The sequence below is a fragment of the Saimiri boliviensis genome, chromosome 16, assembly GCF_048565385.1.
Source record: "Saimiri boliviensis isolate mSaiBol1 chromosome 16, mSaiBol1.pri, whole genome shotgun sequence".
Taxonomy (NCBI): Eukaryota; Metazoa; Chordata; class Mammalia; order Primates; family Cebidae; genus Saimiri; species Saimiri boliviensis.
Window position 1 is genome coordinate 57,927,475 of NC_133464.1, and position 22,812 is coordinate 57,950,286.

The 22,812-nt window shown below is 40.4% G+C and overlaps 1 protein-coding gene across 5 annotated transcripts in view; it reads left to right on the forward strand.

The window, feature by feature from the left end:
• NEK5 (NIMA related kinase 5) overlaps positions 1–22,812 on the forward strand; it is an 88,262-nt gene that overhangs the window by 40,073 nt on the left and 25,377 nt on the right. For 4 of the 5 annotated variants that reach the window (XM_039473319.2, XM_010337909.3, XM_039473321.2 and 1 more), the window contains 7 exons: positions 2,040–2,106; positions 3,930–4,046; positions 5,049–5,135; positions 8,318–8,410; positions 13,445–13,525; positions 13,757–13,825; positions 17,430–17,556. In XM_039473319.2, coding sequence (XP_039329253.1) covers positions 2,040–2,106; positions 3,930–4,046; positions 5,049–5,135; positions 8,318–8,410; positions 13,445–13,525; positions 13,757–13,825; positions 17,430–17,556 — 641 coding nt within the window. The remainder of the gene's footprint in view (positions 1–2,039; positions 2,107–3,929; positions 4,047–5,048; positions 5,136–8,317; positions 8,411–13,444; positions 13,526–13,756; positions 13,826–17,429; positions 17,557–22,812) is intronic. The other variant, XM_039473320.2, reaches the window with a different exon arrangement.

Here is a 22,812-nt window from a genome sequence, read left to right on the forward strand (position 1 = left end):
TAATTTGAATTAATAATTGAATGATTAGAATCAAAGGATCATTTGAGACATTTTGAGAAATATATTTCATTTCAGCATTTATATTTTAGGGAGTCTCAAAATATGGACATATTAGAAAGAAAATAGTATACTTAAATTGGTCTTAATGATAGATTTTCAAAAAATTTACTCTATAACAGATTTCTGCAGATCTGTAATATTTTCAGATTTTTTTCACACTGATGTCAATATTCCTGTGTCCTGAATAATTGACACCTAACACAGGCCTGAAGACCTGAGTCTGAGAGTTCTTTTTAAAAAATGTTTTGTCATCAAATTATTTTTGTTCAGGGTTTAGAATTTGTTACTTTGGCAACTATGGTTATTTATTATTGAAATTTTGGATGAATTATGAAAAATATAACAGACTGATAGTAATCTCATTAAAGTGAAAATGAGATAAGAATGCAAAGAGAATAATTTCTTCAGAAACATATAATGGGAAAAACATGTTTTTATCTTTAAAGATACTGGATACTGTTGTGGTTTTATCCATCTTCATAACACATTTTTAATTATCTCCACAATTATCAAAAGTTGAGTCTTCCATTAGTTCAGATTGTAATATCCATATTAGACTCAATTAGTGAGGGACAGAGATTTTACAGATGAACTGGGAATAGCCACAAAAATCCCTTTCCCTTTTCTCAACCACTGGGAAAATTATCTTCCACTCTGCCTAAATTTGAGAGCTGTCAAGCTATCAATTATTTTGACCATGTCTGATTTTATCTCCCAGGCTCTTACATGAGACAGCAGGAAGGTCCTTCTCTTTCCTGGATGCCCCTTCGATGCCTGGTAATCCCTCTTCTTTGTATGGTCTCCCAGCCCCAGCTTTCTCTCTGCTGGAGATCCAATTCCAGGCCATGGGATGGAGGAAGAGAAATTTCTACAGGATTTGGGGGGTGGGCGGTAGAGAGGGGGTAGACAGAGAGAGAATGTCTTTTGGATTTTGGACAGTCCCTGGGTGTCTGAATCATTTTCCTTATGAAGATATTGATACACGTGCCAGTTAGGCTTTTGAGACAGGTGAGTGCTACAAATTACCCTCATTTGATTCAGGAACTACCTGTGTGTCAGGCACTTCAAAGCCCCAATCCAATCTCTTCTAATCCTCATATCAATTCCTTGAAATGGTACCATGCCCACTTTACAGCTGAGGAACTAAGACTCCAAGACTTTAACTAGCTTGTCATGCCATCCTATTTCTAAACCCCTGATTATTAACTTGCCTCTTTGTAAATTGGGGATGCTTATCATGATGTTCCTTCCTAAAGGAATTATTTCTGAAATGACAGTTCTGTCTTTGGAGCCATAGAAGATACTAATATTTCAAAAAAAACTTATTATCTGAAATGCAGTTTTTAGTTAGCAACCAGTAATTACAGAAATGTTTTGCAGGAAATGTTATAAAAAAAAAAAGAAACATAAAATACGAGTATAAACTTGAAAATTGTTTAACTAAAATTACAATTGTGCTGGGAAAATACCTTAAACATTTGGAGAGACAGCTAAATCATGATTTCCTCTTTCATTAAGCATGTATGTGCAGAGATAAAGGGATGGAGGGACACATTCTGCTCTCAGGGAGCTCAGTGTGTGGTGCAGGAAACATGCAGCCATTGTTAAATCAGGAGTGCCAACCTGTACATTAGACACCTACACAAAGCATGAGAACTTCTGGGTGTGGATTTGTTTTCCTCCCCACAGCATATGGAAGGACTGAATCTTGCCCTGAAGAAAAATCACTGGATAAGAATATTTTTCTGTTTAATCCTCTCCTGTATACTCACTTGTTATTCTTTATCCTTTTTCCTCTTAATTCCAAAGTTTTCTTTTCCATTGTAAACATTCTGTAACTGTGGACTACTTTTTGGACTTGGAACTTCAAGCCACTGGTGAATTGTGAATCTCATTGCTAAACTGAAAATCTACTTGTCAAATTGGTGCCTGAGATTCATTAAAATTTCTACTTAAGCTGAACATTCTTATTTTCTAAGGCCTGCTGAGTACCTTCAGAGAAAATTTGAAGCTCAACAATATAAGCTGAAAGTGGAAAAGCAATTGGTAAGTAAAATAGCAAATATGGGAGGCAGTTAGGAATTTCCTAAGAGTTTTTCTGTTCACAGATATTCAAGTCAAAGTTCATTCCACCGGAAAGTCAAGACTGCTCTCTACCAGTCTGCAGTTATTTTTTGTTTTTTATTTTTTGAGACAGAGTCTCACTTTGTTACCAGGCTGGAGTACAGTGGCAGCATCTCAGTTCACTGCAACCTCTGCCTTCTGGGTTCAAGCAATTCTCATGTCTCAGCCTCCTGAGTAGCTGGGATTGCAGGCGCCCACCACCACGCCTGGCTAATTTTTGTATTTTTAGTAGAGACAGGGTTTCACCATGTTGTTCAGACTGTTCTTGAACTCTTGACCTCAGGTGATCTACCCGCCTTGGCCTCCCAAAGTGCTGGAATTACAGAATGTGAGCCACTGCACCTGGCCTGAGTCCCCAGTTTTTAGTAGCTAAAGAAAATAATGGGAACAGGCTTGAATCAGAGTCTTAGCAGCCCTGTTTCTTCCTTGGCTCTGTCTCTTCTGTGGGACCTTGGACAGTTCATTCAACCTATCTGAGCCTTAATTTCCTTTTCTATAAATGAGACAATTTAGAGTAGATGAGCTTCAAATTTCCTTGTAGTGCTTTGGTTCTATTTTGTTAAAGATTCTTCTGCACATTAAAAAAAAAGTGACTGGGCCAGGTACAATAGCTCATACCTGTAATCCCAGCACTTTGGGAGGCCAAAGCTGGCAGATCGCTTGAGCCTAGGAGTTCACGAATAGCCTGGACAACATAGTGAGACCTTATTTCTACAAAAAAATGCAAAAATTAGCCAGGCTTTGTGGCATTGCCTGTAGTCCCAGCTACTCAGAAGGCTGAGGCAGGAAGATGGCTGAAGCTCACAGTGGTTACAGAGAGCTAAGATTGTACCACTGCACTCTGCCAGGGTGACAGAGTAAGACTGTGTCTCAAAAAAAAAAAAAAAAAAAAAGTGACTGTTGTATTTTATTTGAAATGAAAGTTAACCTTTACCCTTAAATACTGTCAGAATTCTGGGGCTGAGAGGGGCTGGATTTGCACCCTATTTGTATTACTCTTGTTTTGAACCGCTGAAAACTTGTAGTTCTGTTCTTCTACATAATTCATGCTCTGGGGTTGCAACCCTTTACAAAGCTTTAATATTACAAGTATAACTTACCATTTCCAAAAATAAATCTACATATCTCAAATGGTAGAATAAAATATGGGTCACTTAGAATAAGCTACTTAAATGGTCGAATTCATTTTTAAAAATTGTTTACTGTATGTGTGGCACAGTGGCTCACACCTGTAATCCCAACACTTTGGAAGGCTGAGGCAGGAGGATCGCTTGAGCTCAGGAGTTCAGGACCAGCCTGGCATCATAGTGAGGCCTTATTTCTACAAAAAATTTAAAATTAGCTAGATGTGGCGGCATGTGCTTGTTGTCCCAGCTACTCAGGACACTGTCGCAGGAAGATTGCTTGAGCCCAGGAGTTAGAGGTTGCACTGAACCAAGATTATGCCACTGTACTCCAGCCTGGATGACAGAGTGAGACTCTCTTATATATACATATTATATATAGATATATATTAATATATAGATATATAGAATATGTATATATATAATACATATATATTTTTTTCTGTCTATATAAATGTTCTATACTTAAATTAAGAAAAATCTACCACTTACCACAAAACCCTCCCAGATATTGAGTTTGCTTAGTGATATAATTCTTGTTTATAGGAAAAAGTCAAGGTCAAATCACAAGATGTTTCTGAAATAAAAGTGTGCTTTTAAACTATTTCATTCATTAAATAGGGTCTTCGTCCATCTTCTGCGGAGCCAAATTACAACCAGAGAGAAGAGCTGAGAAGTAATGGAGAAGAGCCTAGATTCCAGGAGCTGCCATTTAGGAAAAACGAAATGAAGGAACAGGTTAAAGACTGTTTAATTCCAGGGCTACCATTGTATTTCTTTGTATTACTGTCTTTTCGTATGTTATAGGAAGTTACTTCTATTTCCTACAGTGCCCCTGAGAGGGCGCTGTTGTGTGAATACTTGGACACTCAATTTGTCAACACGATGCTGCGTGTTACAGGGGATACAGAGTTAGGTATTTCACTTTCTCAGAGAATGCAATATGGCTAAGTTCATGAAGCTTTTCGCCTTGGATTCATAGAGTAACGGTCCATCATTAACAGATTTGGCATTTGTATTAGTTTCCTGGGCTGCTGTAACAAAGTTCAACAAATTGGCTAACTTAAGGCGGTAGAAATGTATTGTCTCACAATTCTGCGAGAGCAGAAATCCAAAATCAAGATGTCAGCAGAACCAAGTGCCCTCTGAAAGCTAGGGGAATCCTTCCTTGCCTCTTCCCGGTTTCTGGTGCGTCACTGGCAATCTTTGGCATTTCCTTTATTTGCAGTCGCAAAACTCCATTCTCTGCCTTCATCACATGCTGTTCTCCCTGTGTGTCCCTGTCTTCATATGGCCATCTTCTTCCAAGGACACCAGTCATATTGAACTAAGGGCTCACCGGTATGATCTCAGCTTAACTAGTCACATCTGCAGCAACCGTGTTTTCAAATGGGGTCATATTCTAAGGCACTGGCGGTTAGGACTTCAACATATCTCTTTTTGGGGAGGGACAAAATTCAATGCGTAACAGGGTTATATATATAGGTGGGATTTATAAATTAAGTGTACATCATGAACACATTTGGGTTATATATAAAATCAAGCTCTGTATCTGAAGCTGCTGTCTCACAGGGTGTGAAGTACCACAGCCAAACATAAGGCAGATTATCATTTTAGGAACAACAGATTTTTCTATCTTGTTTTATATTACACACTTTTGAAACTGTAGGCTGCATAAGGATTATTTTTGTTATGGTATTCATAAACACTTAAAGTTTCTGGATTGGGTTTGCTTTCCAGGAATATTGGAAGCAGTTAGAGGAAATACGCCAACACTACCACAATGACATGAAAGAAATTAGAAAGAAGATGGGGAGAGAACTCGAGGTAAGTTCGTTCTTCTAGGGGAAGCATTGTTCTGTCGATTTAGAGCTAACCAAATTGAGCTGCTATGAAAAGTAATGATTTCCTCATAGAAAAGATAAAGTTTTATCATAGAGATAATCATGCAGACTTATTTGTAATAGGAAAGCTGTCAGACCTCACTGGAGCGTCAGTTTATTATGGTTTACGAGAGACTGCGCAAGGTAATAAGGATATCTGAGATTGTCAGGAATGGCTATTATTAAAATACCTATTGATTGTTTTCCTCATGAATCAGTCAATATCTATTTACTGAGCAGCAACTTTAGACCAGAACTGGATTAGATGCAGAAAGTCCAAAATGAGTGTAAGTTCATGCCCAGAAGGAGGGGAAAAAAATCCCCACCACACTAGCATTTTTTTCAACTATCTGCAGGGTAAGGTTCTAAAAGCTATTTAAGGCAAAATCTGAGTGCAGTTGAACTGATCCTTAAAAATCTCTTCAAGGTGCCACATTGGAAATTGCTCATTCCATCTCCAAGAATGTCTATAGAGTTATTGCTTCTTCAGAAGCGTGTCAGATGAAATAGCCAGCCTGTGTTTGAAGACCATGTTGTAAGAAAGACACCTGACTATTGAAACACTAGGAACACACTCAGTGCCCTAGAATGCCCTCCTAGGAGAAGCTTGCAGGCACTGAGATGGCTGTCTCCATCCCACTCGCACTGGCCACGCACTCATTGAGTAGAGCCACCTTGCTGCCGAAATTCATCTGTCTCTCTGTCTCTTTCTCTTCCACCACAGTGCATACAGATAAATTAATAGAAGTCAAATGAATGTGTGGTACAATTCAGTTGTATTTGCCAGGGTGTGAACTAGAGCTTTCACATACTGTGTTAGTCTGTTCTCACACTGCTGATAAAGACATACCCGAGACTGGGTAATTTATAAAGAAAAAGAGGTTTATTGGACTCACAGTTTCACATGGCTGGGAGGCCTCACAATCATGGCAGAAGGCAAAGGAGGAGGAAAGTCATGTCTTACATGAAAGCAGGCAAGAGCTTGTGTAGGGTAACTCCCATTTATAAAAACATCAGATCTTATGAGACTTATTCACTACCATGAAAACAGTATGGGGGAAACTGCTCCCATGATTCGATTCAGTTATCTCCATCTGGCCCCACCCTTGACACATGGGGATTATTACAATTCAAGGTGAGATTTGGGTGAGGACACAGCCAAACCGTATCACACATACTTTTTTTTCTTCTTCTTCTTTTTTTTAACGACAGAGTTTTGCCCTTGTTGCCCAGGCTGGTGTGCAATGGTGTAATCTCAGCTCACCACAGGACCTTTGCCTCCTGGGTTCAAGCGATTCTCCTGCCTCGGCCTCCCCAGTAGCTGGGATTATAGGCATGTGCCACCATGTCTGGCGAATTTTTATATTTTTGGTAGAGACAGTGTTTCTCCATGTTGGTCAGGCTGGTCTTGAACTCCTGACCTCAGGTGATCCACCCACCTCAGCCTCCCAAAATGCTGGGATTACAGGCATGAGTCACTGCGCCCAGCCATACTTACTTTAATTTACTCCCACACAGAGAAGTTAAGTAGCTCATCCAAAGTCACTTAGATATTACAAAGCAGACTAAATATTTAAATATCTGACTTTAGGTTGGGCACAGTAGCTCATGTCTATAATCCCAGCAATTTGGGAGGCTGAGGTGGGAGGATTCCTTGAGCCCAGGAGTTTGAGGCTAGCTTGGGAAACATAGGGAGACCCTTCCTGCTCTAAAAAAAAGTACAAAAAGGCCTGACGTGGTGGCTCATGCCTGTAATCCCAGCACTTTGGGAGGCCAGGGCGGGCAGGTCATGAGGTCAGGAGATTGAGACCGTCCTGGCCAACATGGTGAAACCCTGTCTCTACGAAAAATTCAAAAATGAACTGGGTGTGGTGGTGTGCACCTGTAGTCCCAGCTACTCGGGAAGCTGAGACAGGAGAATTGCTTGAACCAGGGAGTCAGAGGTTGCAGGGAGCTGAAATCACGCCACTGCACTTTAGCCTGGCAACAGAGCAAGACTCAGTCTCAAAAAATATATAATATATATATATACACATATATTTACATACATGCACATATATACAAAAAAATTTTAAATTAGCTGGGCATGATGGTTTGCACCTGTAGTCCTAGCTACTTGGGAGGCTAAAGCGGGAGGATTGCTTGAGCTAGGAGTTAAAGGCTGCATGATTGTATCACTGCATTCCTGCCTGGGATACAGAGCAAGACTCTGTCTCAAAAAAATAAAATAAAAAGTAAAACAAAACAAAAATCAGACTATAAAACCCCTACTTGGATTCATGCCTGTAATCCTAGCACTTTGGGAAGCCAAGGCAGAAGGATCGCTTGAGCTCAGGAGTTTCAGACCAGCCTGGGCAACATAATGAGACTCCATCTCTACGAAAGATTTAAAAAATTAGTGGGGCATGGTGGCAAACACTTGGAGTACCAGCTACTCAGGAGGCTGAGGTGGGAGCCTGAGATTGAAACTGCTGTGAACTGTGATGGTTCCACTGCACTCCAGTCTGAGCAACAGAGGGAGATCCTGTCTCAAAAAATAAAAAAATATATAATTAAAACCACTATTTTTTCTGGCATATGCAGATCTACTTGTAAATGGTTGGAATGATGAGACACAAAACAGTCATAGAGTAAGCCCTGAAGGTGCACAGGTGCCAACATGAGCAGAACGAGCAGGAAACGGGTTTTTATGGAAGAAGTGGGTGGGGCCTAAACTGGGTCTGAGAAGAAGAGTGGAATTTGGAGAGGCAGAGTTAAGGGAGGGGAGTGGGCATTCTGAAAGAGCCATGCAAAGGTTGGGACAGAGGTCTGCGTGTGCTGGGAGGGGCAGCGTGGAGGTGGTTCTCTCCAGAGCAGAGGTCTGGCTCATGGTGGGCAGCCTCGAGCCATCATCAGTCTTATGTCTAAAGCTGGTCAGGGATGGGCAGCCTGAGCCCTGCAGAAATGGATAGCAGACATTTCTACAGAGTCTATGGAGGAAGGACTGGGAAATACTGAGGCTGCCGTGTGGAGAAGGAGCTATGAAAAGGGTTCTGTCCAGCCATTCCATTGATCATACATCAGCCAAGTAGCCTTCAGAGCTCACTCAGAACCAATCTTGTTGACTGCGTAAAATTTGTTTTAAAGGAGAACTCAAAAATAAGTCATAAAACCTATTTGGTGAAGAAGAGTAACCTGCCTGTCCATCAAGATGCATGTGAGGGAGAAGCACCTGTGCAGGTAATGATGGCTGTTATCAGACATGCGTGTGCTTGTGGTGCATGTGCTCCACCTGAGTGGCTCTTACCTTTTGCTGTGCAGCACAGCAATGTAGGGAACTTTTTAAAAATTCAGATGCTTCTCTCTGCCCTAGATGGTCTGGGATGGGGCCCAGGCATTCTGTCTGGAGAAGCTTGCTGGATGATCTGTTGTGCAGCCAGGTTTGAGAACTGCTGCTCTTTAGTATAAAAGCCTTCCGCTCTCTGGAGGATCTGAGTCAGTGTCTCAGACACATTGGTCCAGAAATCTGACAGCCAACTCCTCTTCCATTTCAACCTTATGTTTTTGGTGGAGGTAAGAGGCTGGGCAGAGTTGAAATAACAAATCTCAAGAGAGTTTTTTCCTCCTTCTGAGAATATATTATACAATTATAATGTAAGATGAATCTTGATTTCAGCCAATTCTGAGAGTTACTCAACCTGTGAAATAACCTGATAAACAATGCTCTTATGATTACATGTGTTACTTTTCAAGGAGTTATGTTGATTTTGTGAATAAGAAGCCCAAGTGTGCTTTTATTTTTGCTTAGTAAGAAGATTCTCAATGATTTGGCCTCTAATGAGAATTATTATCTCCTCTTTATAATTAGTATAATTCTTTGTGTGTTTTTTTTTTTTTTTTTTTTGAGACGGAGTTTTGCTCTTGTTACCCAGGCTGGAGTGCAATGGCGCGATCTCGGCTCACCGCAACCTCCGCCTCCCGGGTTCAGGCAATTCTCCTGCCTCAGCCTCCTGAGTAGCTGGGATTACAGGCACACGCCACCATGCCCAGCTGATTTTTTTGTATTTTTAGTAGAGACGGGGTTTCACCATGTCGACCAGGATGGTCTCGAACTCTCGACCTCGTGATCCACCTGCCTCGGCCTCCCAAAGTGCTGGGATTACAGGCTTGAGCCACCGCGCCCAGCTATTTGTGTTTTAAATTATATCTATTATTAGAGCTTGATCCAGAGTCAACTAGAAATGGAAAATCCTCAAGGAATTATAAACTTGTTATTCAAAGGTGCCAGTAGGATCACAGTCCAATTCTGTGAAAACACAGCTCAGATGTTACAGATGTGTTTTTTTCACATTTTAACCTGGTTAGATTAAATCCAGTGCCTTAATGTTTTTAAGAAGTCAGGTAGTTAAAAATAAACCAATGGAAGAACACAAACAAATGATGGTACCCTCCCTCAAAAATTTTATATCAGGAATTGGGTGAATAAAATTTTATATGTTTTATGCAAGAGGAATAACACTGAAAGAAAACACACCAAAATGCCGACGGTGGTAATTGGTGGTATCTGGATTGGTATGAGTAGTGGTGATTATTGTCTCTCTACTTTCTAAATTTTTATAAGAAGGTTACAGAACTTTAACTACAAATGTGTATAATAAACTGTCTGTTCCCTAGTTCTGTCAGTAATCAGTATCTTCAGACAAAAACAGCCATCTGAAAGCCAGGAATGGTGGCATGAGACTATAGTTCCAGCTATTTGGGAGGCTGAGGATCCCTTGAGCTCAGGAGTTTGAGACCAACCTGGGTAATACAGCGAGACCCCCATCTCTTAAAAAAAAAAAAAAAAAAAAAAAGGGCATCTGCTATTTTCTGAAGGCTGCCCTCCAGAGCAATCCAGCAGCAGATCCCTTTGCAAACTTCTGTAAAGGAAATAATTGTCACCTAGTTTGTCTACTTTTTGAATTTAGGTATTAATTATCTTATGTGAAGGAGATGTGTAGCTATAACATAAGACACGTTTGATAAAAGTCTCTATTTGTAGAGTTATCTTTCCAAAATACCAATTTGAACACATTATTTCTCTACTCGATGATCAATGGCAACTGCCATTTTCCTTAGTGTGGCCTGCTAGACTTTTGTGAGTTGTTCCTAACAGAATGTTCCAGCCTCATTGCTCACATTTTCCCCAAACATACCCAAGGCTCTAACCTTCTCAAATTACTTTTTAAAGCACTACTCATTTACAAAGACATCTTCCTTTTAACCTTCAGGCCTTTGTAAAATGCTCATTCCTCTACTGAAATACCCTTTCCCTCTCTTCTTTTCTTGTAGAACTCATCATATCAGACCTCCTGGTGAAATTTCTACCACAGCTTTTTTCCCTTTCCCCCTTAGAATTAATGACGCCTCATCTGTACTTCCACAGCTTTTCCAAATACTTCATACACAGCCTGTGTCGTTGTTACTTATTTGCACTGCAACCTTGGGAAGGGTGTTTTTCTGCTTGGTAATATTATGAAGTCTGAAATCAGGGCTGTGACTGATGTATCTTACTTATATTTGTGAAATTGGTTGTCTGATCTGCTTGGATAGTCTGGTCATCTCAATTGTACAATATGTGTCCCATTACTTTACTTTCCTTAAAATACAACGATCTCAGATCCCAACCTTGATCTACTCCAGTGGGTGGGACATTGAACCTCAGTCTGCTGTCAGGCTCTCCAGCATCATGTAATCTGAAAGCCCTTCATGGTCCTGTGAAGATTGATTAACTGTGCAGCCATGAGGTCTGGGATCTTGAGGCAGGGACACCAGGCTGGTGTCCCGTCTCTTGCTCACTACTCCTATATACTGCCACAGACTAGGACTTGAGTCCCCCATCTATTTTAAAAAACAGTTTTATTGAGATATAATTGATCACAATAAACCACACATGTTTAATGTATATATTTTATAAGATTTGACACGCACACCCATGAAACCATCACCACAATCAATATAGTGAACGTATCCATCACCGGCAAAAGTTTGTTGCACCCTTTTGTAAACTCCTCTCCTATTCTCCCAGCCTCTCCTCCCATCTCATCCCCATGCAACCACGGATCTGCTTTCTGTTGCTGTAGGTTGGTTTGCATTTTCTAGATTTGTTTGCATTACAAAAATGGAGTTGTGCTATATGTATTCTTTTTTTCTGGCTACTTTCATTCACATAATAATGTTGCAATTTATCCATATTAATAGTTCATTATTCTTTATTGCTGAGTATATTCTATTGCATGAATATATCAAAATTTATTGATCCATTCACTGTAGCGGGATATTTGGGTTGTCTCCAGCTTTTGGCTATTATAAATAAGCTGCTAGGAATATTCATGTAAAAATCTTTTATTTATTTTTTTTTGCCCTGGAGTTTCACTCTTGTTGCCCAGGCTGGAGTGCAATGGCATGATCTCAGCCCACTGCAACCTCCACCTTCCAGGTTCAAGCGATTCTCCTCCTTCAGCCTCCCAAGTAGCTGAGATTACAGGCATACACCACCATGCCTGGCTAATTTTGTATTTTTGTTAGAGACAGGGTTTCACCAGGTTGGTTGGGCTGGTCTTCAACTCTCAATCTGAGGATCCACCTGCCTTGGCCTCCCAAAGTGCTGGGATTACAGGCGTGAGCCACTGCGGCCGACCATCAAGTACAAATCTTTATGTGGTCATATGCTTCTTTTCTTTCTTTTGGGTAAATACACTGGACCAGGATGGATGGATTGTTTAGTAGGTATATATTTCTCTTTCTAAGAACAGGCAATTGGTGTTCCAGAATGGCTGCACTGGGTTACACTCCTCTGGGCATTATAGGAGTGTTTCAGTTCTCTCTGTGCAGTTCCCCCGCTCTTTAGGTCTTTGTCCTTCAAACTGTAGCACCTGAATACCCCCAAGCATCGTCTTATCAACTCAGGGAGTCTGCCACTCTCACATTCGGTTCCCCATCCCTGTACCGTGGCCTGCAAACTGTCTCAAGACAGGAGGCTAGGGCAGTTGCAGGGCTGGTCTCATTGGCTTTCTGTTCATTGCTGGATGTCTAATGTATTAAAATCCATTCGTCTATTATATATTTGATCTGGCTCTTTGGTTGTTTCGGGTGGGGAATTAAATCTGGTTTCTGATACTCTGTCTTGGCGGAAAGCCTAAGTTTTCAGTGCCCACTGCTGGGGAGGGATGGAGAGCACTCAAGAGCTCCTTTTGGAGACTGAGTTAGAGAAGGTGTGAGAGGTTACATACCTGCTTTGGAGCCTTTATCCCACTGTTCCTCTGCATGGAAAATACTCTCCCCAGACCTGCATATGCCAAGGTCCAATATTCCCAGGCTTAAATCAATTGCCAAGTAAGCTTTGCCTGTGTTACTCTCATCCCGACTCGTTTTCCATCCTATTATTCTATTTTATTCCCTTGATAGCACTTAACATTTCTGAAATGACGTCATTCGTTAACTCATTTATTATCTATCCTACTCCAGTAAAATGTAAGCTCCATGTTAACAGGGGCCTTTCTGGTCATGCCCACTGTGCTAACCCATTTTGAGGGTGTCTGGCCCTCAGGGAGTGCTCTGGTGAATTTGTGGAGTGAGTATTAAGATGAAGATGATGCTAAGTAGGCAGTGGATATGTGAGTCTGGAGCTCAGAGGAGAGGAAAGGTGAAGCCTGATGATACCCATTTAAGAGTCACTTCTTAAAGGTGGCATTTAAATCCATAGGAATGAATGAGACCCCTTGTATTAAGGAAGAGAGGAGCAGAGGGCCCCAGATAGGACCCTAAGAAATCTCTGAATATAGAGCCCACATCTCAGTTGTGCCTTTGAAATTCTTGTCATCTAGTTTTAGTTTTCTTTTCTTCCTCCTTGAAATTGCCTGCCAATTTTCAGAGCCCTCTCCTTCCTTTATACCACTGTGAGTTGTACACTTCACTTATTTTCCTGATTAAGATCATAATCCTCTTAAGGGAATGATCAACAGTCAACATTACATTCTTGAATTGAATTGGGTTGCACTGGAGTGGACTGGAGTGATCAGTATTGTCACATTATAGAATTTCACCCGCTGAAGTGCCAGTGTAAAATGTTTTAATATTTCAAGATAATGGACGCTGTGCCCAAGTTTTTAGTGAATTATTAACTTTCCATTATAAAAGTTTGTTTTTGTTCTCAAATCAATCATCAGATTTAACCCACAAATCAACTCATGTAAACATACAATGATAGAATTGTATTTTTCTCTAAACTTTCAGGACACTGAAAGAGACTTGAAACAAATTAGGCTTCAGTACATAAAGGAAAGTAAAAATCCAGAACAGAGATATAAAGCGAAGGTAAGAAATACTTTTGTCTTTGGGTTCCATATTAAATAGCTGGCTGGGGAGCCACCTTGTGATCTGGGTTGCCTACATGATTTTCTCGTATTTTATAGAATTGCTCTATTTTGTGATGTGAGACTAATGGTTTTAAGAATCTATACTGTCAAATAAAATTGACCTAGGGAGTTGTAATTTAATGGCTTTTATTGAATTGCTGTATCGATTTTTTTCTTTGCTTTCTCCTAGAAAGGGGTAAAGTTTGAAATTAATTTAGACAAATGTATTTCTGATGAAAACATGCTCCAAGAAGAAGAGGTATGCCATTAAGTCTAAATTTCCATTAGTAGGTATGAGAAAATGCATCTATCTTACCTAATAGCATGTTTCATGACATTATTTCACAGGCTGTAAGGATAATTTTTTCAACTTTTAGATTCAGGGATACATGTGCAGGTTTGTTACCTGGATATATTGTCTGATGTTGAGTTTTGGGATATGAATGATCCCATCATCCAGCTACTAAGCATGATACTCAGTAGTTTTTCAGGACTTGCTCCCTTCCTTTCTCCCTGCTCAATGGAGCAGCTCCCAGTATCTATGCCATCTTTATGTCTATGAGTACCCAATGTTTAGCTCCCATTTATAAGTGAGAACATGCAGAATTTGGTTTTCTATCCCTGTGGAATTTGCCTTAGATAGTGGTGCCCAGCTGCATTCATGTTGCTGCAAAGGACATGATTTCATTCTTTTTAATGGCTGCATAGTATTCCATGGTGTATATGTACCACATTTTCTTTATCCAGTCCACCACTGTTGGGCACCTTGGTTGATTCCATGACTTTGCTATTGTGAATAGTGTTGGGATGAACATGTGTTTTTTTGGTAGAATGATTTGCTTTCTTTTGGATATTTTCACAGTAATGGGATTGCTGGGTTGAACAGTAGTTCTGTTTTAAGGTCTTTGAGAAGTATCCAAACTTCTTTCTATAGTGGTTGAACTAATTTATATTACATTCCCACCAATGCTACATAAGCATTCCCTTTTTTCTGCAACCTCACCAATATTTGTATTTTGACTTTTTAGTGATAGCCATTCTGACTCATGTGAGATGGTATCTCATTGTGGTTTTGATTTGCATTTCTCTGATAATCAGTGATGATGAGTATTCTTTCATATATTTTTGTTGGCTGTTTACATGTCTTCTTTTGAGAAGTGTCTGTTTCTGTCTTTTGTCCATTTTAAAATTTGGGTTATCTTTTCTTGTTCAGTTAAGTTCCTTATAGAGTCTGGATATTAGACCTTTGTTGGATGCATAGTGTGCAAAAATTTTCTTCCTTCTGTAGGTTGTCTGTTTACTCTGTTGGTAGTTTCTTTTGCTGTGCAGAAGCTCTTTAGTTTAATTAGGTCCCACTTGTCAATTTTGTTTTTGTTGCAATTGCTTTTGAGGACTTAGTCACAAATTCTTTCCCAAGGCCCATGTTCAGAATGGTGTTTCCTAGGTTTTCTTCTAGGATTCTTTTAGTTAGAGAGTTAGAGGTTTTTTTGTTTTTGTTTTTGAGACAGAGTCTCGCTCTGTCGCCAGGTTGGAGTGCAGTGGCATGATCTCGGCTCACTGCAACCTCCGCCTCCTGGGTTCAAGCAATTCTCTTGCCTCAGTCTCCCAAGTAGCTGGGACTGCAGGCCTGTGCCACCATACCCAGCTAATTTTTATATTTTACTAGAGATGGGGTTTCACCATGTTGGCCAGAATGGTCTTGATCTCTTCATGTTGTGATCTGCCCACCTCAGCCTCCCAAAATGCTGGGATTACAGGCATGAGCCACTGTGCCTGGCCATAGTTAGAGATCTTACATTTAAAATAGTTAATTCATCTTGAGTTAATTTTTGTATACAGTGAAAGGCAGGGGTCCAGTTTCATTCTTGCGCATATAGCCAGCCAGCTATCCCAGCACCATTTATTGGGTAGGAAGTCCTTTTCCCATTGCTTATTTTTGTCAGTTTTGTCAAAGATTAGATGCTGTAGATAGGTAGCTTTATTTCTGGGTTCTCTATTCTATTCCTTGCTTTATGTGTTTGTTTTTGAACCAGTACCATACTGTTTTGGTTACGGTAGTCTTATGGTATAGTTCGAAGCTGGGTAACGTGAGGACTCTGGCTTTGCTCTTTTTGCTTAGAATTTCCTTGGCTATTTGGGCTCTTTTTTGTTTACATATGAATTTTAGAATAGTTTTTTTTTTTTTCTAATTCTGTGAAAAATGACGTTGGTAGTTTGATATAAATGTGTTGAATCTGTAGATTGCTTTGGGCAGTATGGCCATTTTAATGATATTGATTATTCCAATCCATGAGTGTGGAATATTTTTCCATTTGTTTATGTTATCTATGATTTCTCTCTGTGTTTTGTAGTTTTCCTTGTAGAGATCTTTCACCTTCTTGGTTAGATGTACTCCTAGGTATTTTATTTATTTATTTTTTTGGTGGCTATTGTAAATGGGATTGCATACTTGATTTGGCTCTCTGCTTCAATGTTCTTGATTATAGGAATGCTACTGATTTTTATACTTGATATTGTATCCTGAAACTTTGCTGAAGTTGTTTATCAGCTCCAGGAACCTTTGGGTGGAGTCTAGGGGTTTCAAGGTATAGAATCATATCATCCATGAAGAGATACTTTGACTTTTTCTTTTTTTATTTGGATGCCTAGAATTTTAAAAAATATTTCCAGAAAAATATTTGGTGTTCAAATGAGTTTTCCAAATACTTTTTATTCTCCCATTTTATTTTATTGTGGTTATTTCTTTAGGTAAATTATTAAATTTTAATTTACTTTTCTTTAAATAAAGGAGCTATTTTACTCATAATATTAATTGTTATCACAGCCAAATTAAAGTAGAAGACCTGATATATATTCAACAACTAATATAATGACCTAAAAAACTGAGCAGGTACCCTGAAACCAGGCACATTTACTTTAGGTCTTAATTCATTATTGATAATGTTGGGTAAATCTCATTTATGCATTTGGGCTCTCCTTGCTACAGCAATAGCTATCCCAACACAGTAAATCCAAATTTCATTTTATTACTTGATTTTAACATTTTTTTAATCCCGGTTTTATCAGACCTATGACAGATGTCAAAATTAACTGGTTATTTTTCCATTTTACCTTTTCTGAATTCACCTCTTAAGTCAATGTAGGTATGAATAATTATACATGATGCTCAGTCTTTTTCTTTAATGTTCTTTTTTAGCTTAAGACATTTTCATGTTAGCATTTCTTATTTTTATGAGCATTTGCTACATAAAGACTTCATTAGAGTTGTGATAGTTAGCATTCGCCTCTGTTCAACCATAAGTTCCTAAATGCCCTGGAGCTGTGACATCAGAGTGGAACAGATCTGGGGACCTGCTTCTGGGTGGGAACTTGAGAAGTGGTCCCCTCAGAGCTTCTGTGAAGTGAGGTGCTGTCATTGCCCTGTTGAAATGAGAGAATGGAGTCCAAGAAGTTTTAACTGCCATTCTTTTTTATTCTTTGCTTCTATCTGCTTGAAACAGAAGTGGTCATTTTGGTATTGACTATAGAATACTAGGAGCAGATTTGGGCACCTGGTTAAGAATGTTGTTTACTTAAAGCAGGGCATGAATGACAAAATCTTGAGAGCCCTGTAGCATGGAACTGAAGTGGAATAATATTGAAGGCAGAAAGTCTAGATAAAATTAAGTTGCCTTATGACCAGTGCTTGACACTGTTGACCCGGAGAAGAAATGAAAACATTTCTATTTTTATCTTATTCTGACATAGCTCTAGTTTTAAAACTCTATGGAATTATTTCGTTTTACTAGGAACACAAAACATGTGGTTTTTCTTTCTTGCAAAATATGACTAATTTATCATGAAACACTGTGGAATTGATTTAGGTAATGGATATACTAAATGAAACTTTGACTTTTGAGGATGGCATGAAGTTTAAGGAGTATAAACGTGTAAAGGAGCATGGAGATTATACAGACAAAGCATTTGAAAAACTCCACTGCCCAGAAACAGGTACGTGTCTCTTGAAAGTTGTAACTGAGAAGGAACTGTTTTATTAGCAACCCATCTTGAACTCTATCCCCATGCATCTGCCTCGCCTCCACTGTTACTTGACCCTCTCTGCTCTCCCTGAGCAAGGCAGAAACACACTTCCTATTCTCCTGCCACCCATGCAGAGGCCACGCTCCCTGAGATCCAGCCCTCCTCTCATGCTCCACACCCACTCCCTCCTGCAGCTTCAGCTTCTCCCAGGAGCTCCAGACTTACCAGTCTTTTTCATTCTCCTTTGGGAAACTCCATGGACAAGTGTTGCCAGTGTCTGAAACTTAGCTGTGTAAAGTGAAGCTCTTCTGTGCTCTTCCTTTCCAGTGACCCTTTATTTTGGTCAGTGTCACAGGTGCGACTGGTTGGGGCTAGTGTCATGGGCAGTAAAAGAATTTATCAAGACAATTGTAGGTAAAGAAAGGCAGATTTATTAAACTATGAAGATACGTTGCAAGAGTGCAACAGGCAGCACAGCAGAGAAGGGGCTGTCTGCCAAGAGGCAGTGGTTGGAGGGAAATTTTATAAGGTCATACTGGAGGAGCTACATGTTGATAAAGTGTGTGGATAAGGTTGTGCTGCTGGGGCTACATGTGGAAGAAATGAGGTATTTGGGAGCAGGATATGCCAGCAGCTTGTCTGTGATTAGCCATCTCTCAGAACAGACGTTCCCCCATCCCCATGTGGGGCCCCTCCCCTGTTGTTGTTTACTCATCTTAAGAGAACTTCACAATCAGTGCTGTCACCAGGGTGAACTCTCAGCATAGTGTCTACTCTGAGATGTCTCTGGGGTCTTCTTCTTCTTTCATTCCCTCTGCTACTAGTTTAGGGCTCTGTTACCTCTCAGTTGTGTCATGTGGGCTTCAGAGACAGATGGGAGTTTGAATCTCGGGTGTTGCTGCCACTTTCTGATTATATTAACTTTCTTTTAAAAGTTATTCCGACATTCTAAATCTCAGTTTTATCGTAGGAACAGGGGATAATAGTAGTAGGAACAACCATACAGGGTAATTGTGAGGACTGAAGTGAGCTTTGATGTACACATGACCTGGCACATACTAGGTGCCTAACATAAATGTTGTCTTTTCATTTTCCCTTTGCCTTCCCTTCACTGTATTGCCTTATTCTTTTATGTGACCTCCTTTTCTCTAGTATTTCCCATTCATTCTCTAAATGGTTACTGTATTAGTCTGTTTTCATACTGCTAATAAAGACATACCTGAGACTGAGCAATTTACAAAAGAAAGAGGTTTAATTGAGCTTACAGTTCCACATGGCTGGGGAAGCCTCACAGTCATGGTGGAAGGCAAGGAAGAGCAAGTCATGTCTTACATGGATGGCAGCAGGCAAAGAGAGAGAACTTGTGCAGAGGAACTCCTCCTTTTAAAACCATCTTATCTCATGAGACTCATTCTCCATCATAGGAACAGCATGGGAAAGACCTACCCCCATGATTCAACCACCTCCCACTGGGTCCCTCCCTCAACATGCAGGAATTCAAGATGAGACTTGGGTGGGCACACAGCCAAATCATATCATTTACTAAAGTTATCTTGCATATTATTACTCTGCTCAGATTTTATTTTGGATAATACCTGCAGAATAAGCTCCATTCCACATATTACCACATTTAACACCACATGGCCTAATTCTGCTCTGACCTACTTTTCTTATCCCAGCACTCCCTGTTTCCTTCCATGGAAAATAGAATCCATACAACCTGCTGGAAAACCCATCTTCTCCTACAGCTATATGAGCATTTGCACACCTGACTTGGCTTGGTTTCCTTTTCCTGGAATATCCTCTGCCTCATTTCCATCTGGAAAAATCTCCATTCAGCAGGCATATTGAGAATCTCCCTTGTGCCAAAGACTGCTTGGTGGTAGAGAGCTCAAAGATGAATGAAATCTGGGCCCTGCTCTCAATATCACAGAAGTGTTAGGAGCAAAAGAGGCACAAAACATGTTTTCCGAGCCTGAAATGTACCGTTGGAGTGCGATCTGGCTAGAGAGTCAGGGAGGTCCACACTCCTCCAGGGCTTGGCAAGCCGTCATATTTGTGATTGAGAAGGATCATGCTGGCTCCAGAGCAAAGGATGGCCTGGAGGGTGAGACTGAAGGCAAGAGAAGAGTCCAAGTGCGTGAGCCAGAGTGGTGCAGGGAGAATAGGTACTGAGTGTGGGGCCTGAAGAAGAGAAGGGGCTCCAGGATATTCCAGGCTTTCTAATTCAGATGCATAAAGCTTTCACCAACCAAATATACATCACATGGAGGGTAATGGGGTCAGGAGAGACAAGGTAGTGATCTAAATTTGGAACATGTTGAGATTTAGGTCTTTATGGCATCAGTTGCAGATGCTGTGTAAGACTGAAAGCTTGGGGCATATCAGGGATAAAGATATAGCTTGGTGGCCCTTGGAATATCCGTGGTTTTTAACCTTGGTGATGTCAAAATACCTAGGCAGAGGGACTGGAGTGAGAGGGAAATGGAGCTTAGGACAAAACTCTACCACTATATAGACAAATTTTGGAGACTCAGGAGAGAGTAAAGCCAAAGGAGGAGAGACAGGTCATGGAGGAGGCACAGGAATTGGCAGCATCAACTAAAAGAGAAAGGCCAGGTGACGTGGGTGGGATTTGGTCCTTCAGAAACCCTTAGTGGCCTCAGGGAAAGCAGCCAACTGTGAAAGGGGTAAATTCATTAAAAAAAAAAAATTTTTTTTTTGAGATGGAGTTTCACTCTTGTTACCCAGGCTGGAGTGCAATGACACGATCTCGGCTCACTGCAACCTCTGGCTCCTGGGTTCAGGCAATTCTCCTGCCTCAGCCTCCTGAGTAGTTGGGATTATAGGCATGCACCACCATGCCCAGCTAATTGTTTGTATTTTTAGTAGAGACGGGGTTTCACCATGTTGACCAGGATGGTCTCGATCTCTTGACCTCGTGATCCACCTGCCTTGGCCTCCCAAAGTGCTGGGATTAAATTTAACTGTTTTCTTTGTGTCAGTTTGCTGGGAAGAGGAGAGCGGGTTGGCTGTTTTTTAGATGAAAGGAGGAAGAAAAACCCTTCATTAATGTGTACTGAAAATTCTCTCTCATTTTAATCTGTATTCCTGTAATTATTATTTAGGCTGAAGAATTTTTCCGTATATTTGTTGACCATTCATATTTTTTCTTTTTCTTCTTCTTCTTCTTCTTTTTTTTTTTTTTTTTTTGAGATGGAGTCTCCCTCTGTCACCAGGGCTGGAGTGCAGTGGTGCAATCTTGGCTCACTACAACCCTCATCTCATGAGTTCAGGCGATTCTTCTGCCTCAGCCTCCCCAAGTAGCAGGGACTACAGGTGCATGCCACCACGCCCAGCTAATTTTTAAAAAAATTTTTTTGTAGAGACCAAGTTTCACCATGTTGACCAGGCTGGTCTCGAACGCTTGACCTCAGGTGATCCACCGCCTTGGCCTCTCAAAGTGCTGGGATTAGAGGTGTGAGCCGCTGCACCCAGCCAACTATTCATATTTCTCTTATGAATTATGTACTCATGCCATTCCTCCTTTTCTCTACCGAAAGCGACGTTTGTTTTTTATAAGACTGATTTAAATCAAACCTTTTCCTGTAATATGTATTGCAAGTGTTTTCCCCAGTTGGTTGTCAGATCTCGTTTTTAGTAATAACAGCAAATATGTATGAATGTGTGTGTGTATATTCATTCACTTAGGAATAAACTTTACAAGAATTGTGCAGTGTGTAGAAAGAAAACTAAATCCTTACTGAGGTATTTCAAGGCCACTTGAATAAATGGAGAGAAATAACAGTGCTATATATTGGAAATATGTTTTTCAAATAAATATTGCACTATCGTTGTCTGAGGTATCACCAAGAGCTCTTTGTCTTGCGACCAAAAGAATAAGGAATGTGGACACCAAGGGTGAGTTTGGAGTGAAAGTTTAATAAACAAAAGAGGAAAGCTCTTCACTGCAGAGAGGGGACCCAAGAGGGTTGCCATTTCACAGCTGAGTAAAAAGCTTTTATGAAAAACGTAATGGGGCTGGGTGTTTCACTTGTACAAGATATTTCTGGCAGCTCCACCCCGTCCTCCTACTGTGCTGACTGACTGGGGGTTGTCTTTGGAAAAGGCACCACTCAGAAAATGACATGATGGTTGGGTGGGCATGGTGGCTCATGCCTGTAATCCCAGCACTTTGGGAGGTCAAGATGGGCAGATCTTGTGAGGCTAGGAGTTCAAGACCAGGGTGGCCAACAGGGCAAAAGCCTGTTGCTACTAAAAATACAAAAATCAGCTGGGTGTTGTGGTGCATGCCTGTAATCTCAGCTACTTGGGAGGCTGAGGCACAAGAGTCACTTGGACCTGGAATGTGAAGTTTGCTGTGAGCCAACATTGCACCACCATACTCCAGCCACACTCCAGCTGGGGTGACAGAGCAAGACTCTTGTCTCAAAAAAGAAAACAAAAAGAGAAAGAAAATGACATGATAGTGTAAAGGAGGACCAATTGGAGACTTGGTCAGCAACTGACTGAGTATCAGAGTGGTGGTTCATAGAGGCTTGGCTCACAGTCCAAAGTATGCCCCAAAAAGAAAGGAATGTGCTCATTGGAGCTCACCATGAACATGCCCACAAAAGGAGAAGGAATTGTTTCCTGGAGGCCCACCGGTTGCACCAAGGACAAAGGCGTTTCTATGTTGGGCCTTGCTCCCTTATCTGTGCAGCTGTGGGCATGTTTTAGGCAAGTTTCCTGTGCCAGTTCTCTTATCTGTGTCTGCAGCTTGATTTTTCAGAATGTTTTTTTGCTTAAAAGAATTCTACCAAGGACCTGCTCTAACTGCCTGCCTAACTGGTTCTTTCTTTCTGTACCCTCAAAATGTGGATTTATGGCCATTTCAATCAAAACCACAGTAGATTTTTTTTATTTTTATTTTTATTTTTTTATGGTATAGGGAGATCTCAGGAGGTTGGAGAATTCTAGAGCTTCTTAAGTAGCCAAAAATTTTGAAAAAGTACAGTGAAGTGGAATTTACCTTTCCAAATGTCAAAATATATTACAGAAATTATAGTCATTCAATAACAGTATGATAGTAGCACCCAAATAGCTAAAACAGTGAGAAGAGAAAGTTAGAAACAAATCCTAGTATGTATCATAATTCTGCACAAATGAAAAGTAACAACACAAGTCAGTGTGAAAAGAAAGGATTATTCAAATAAATGCTGCTGG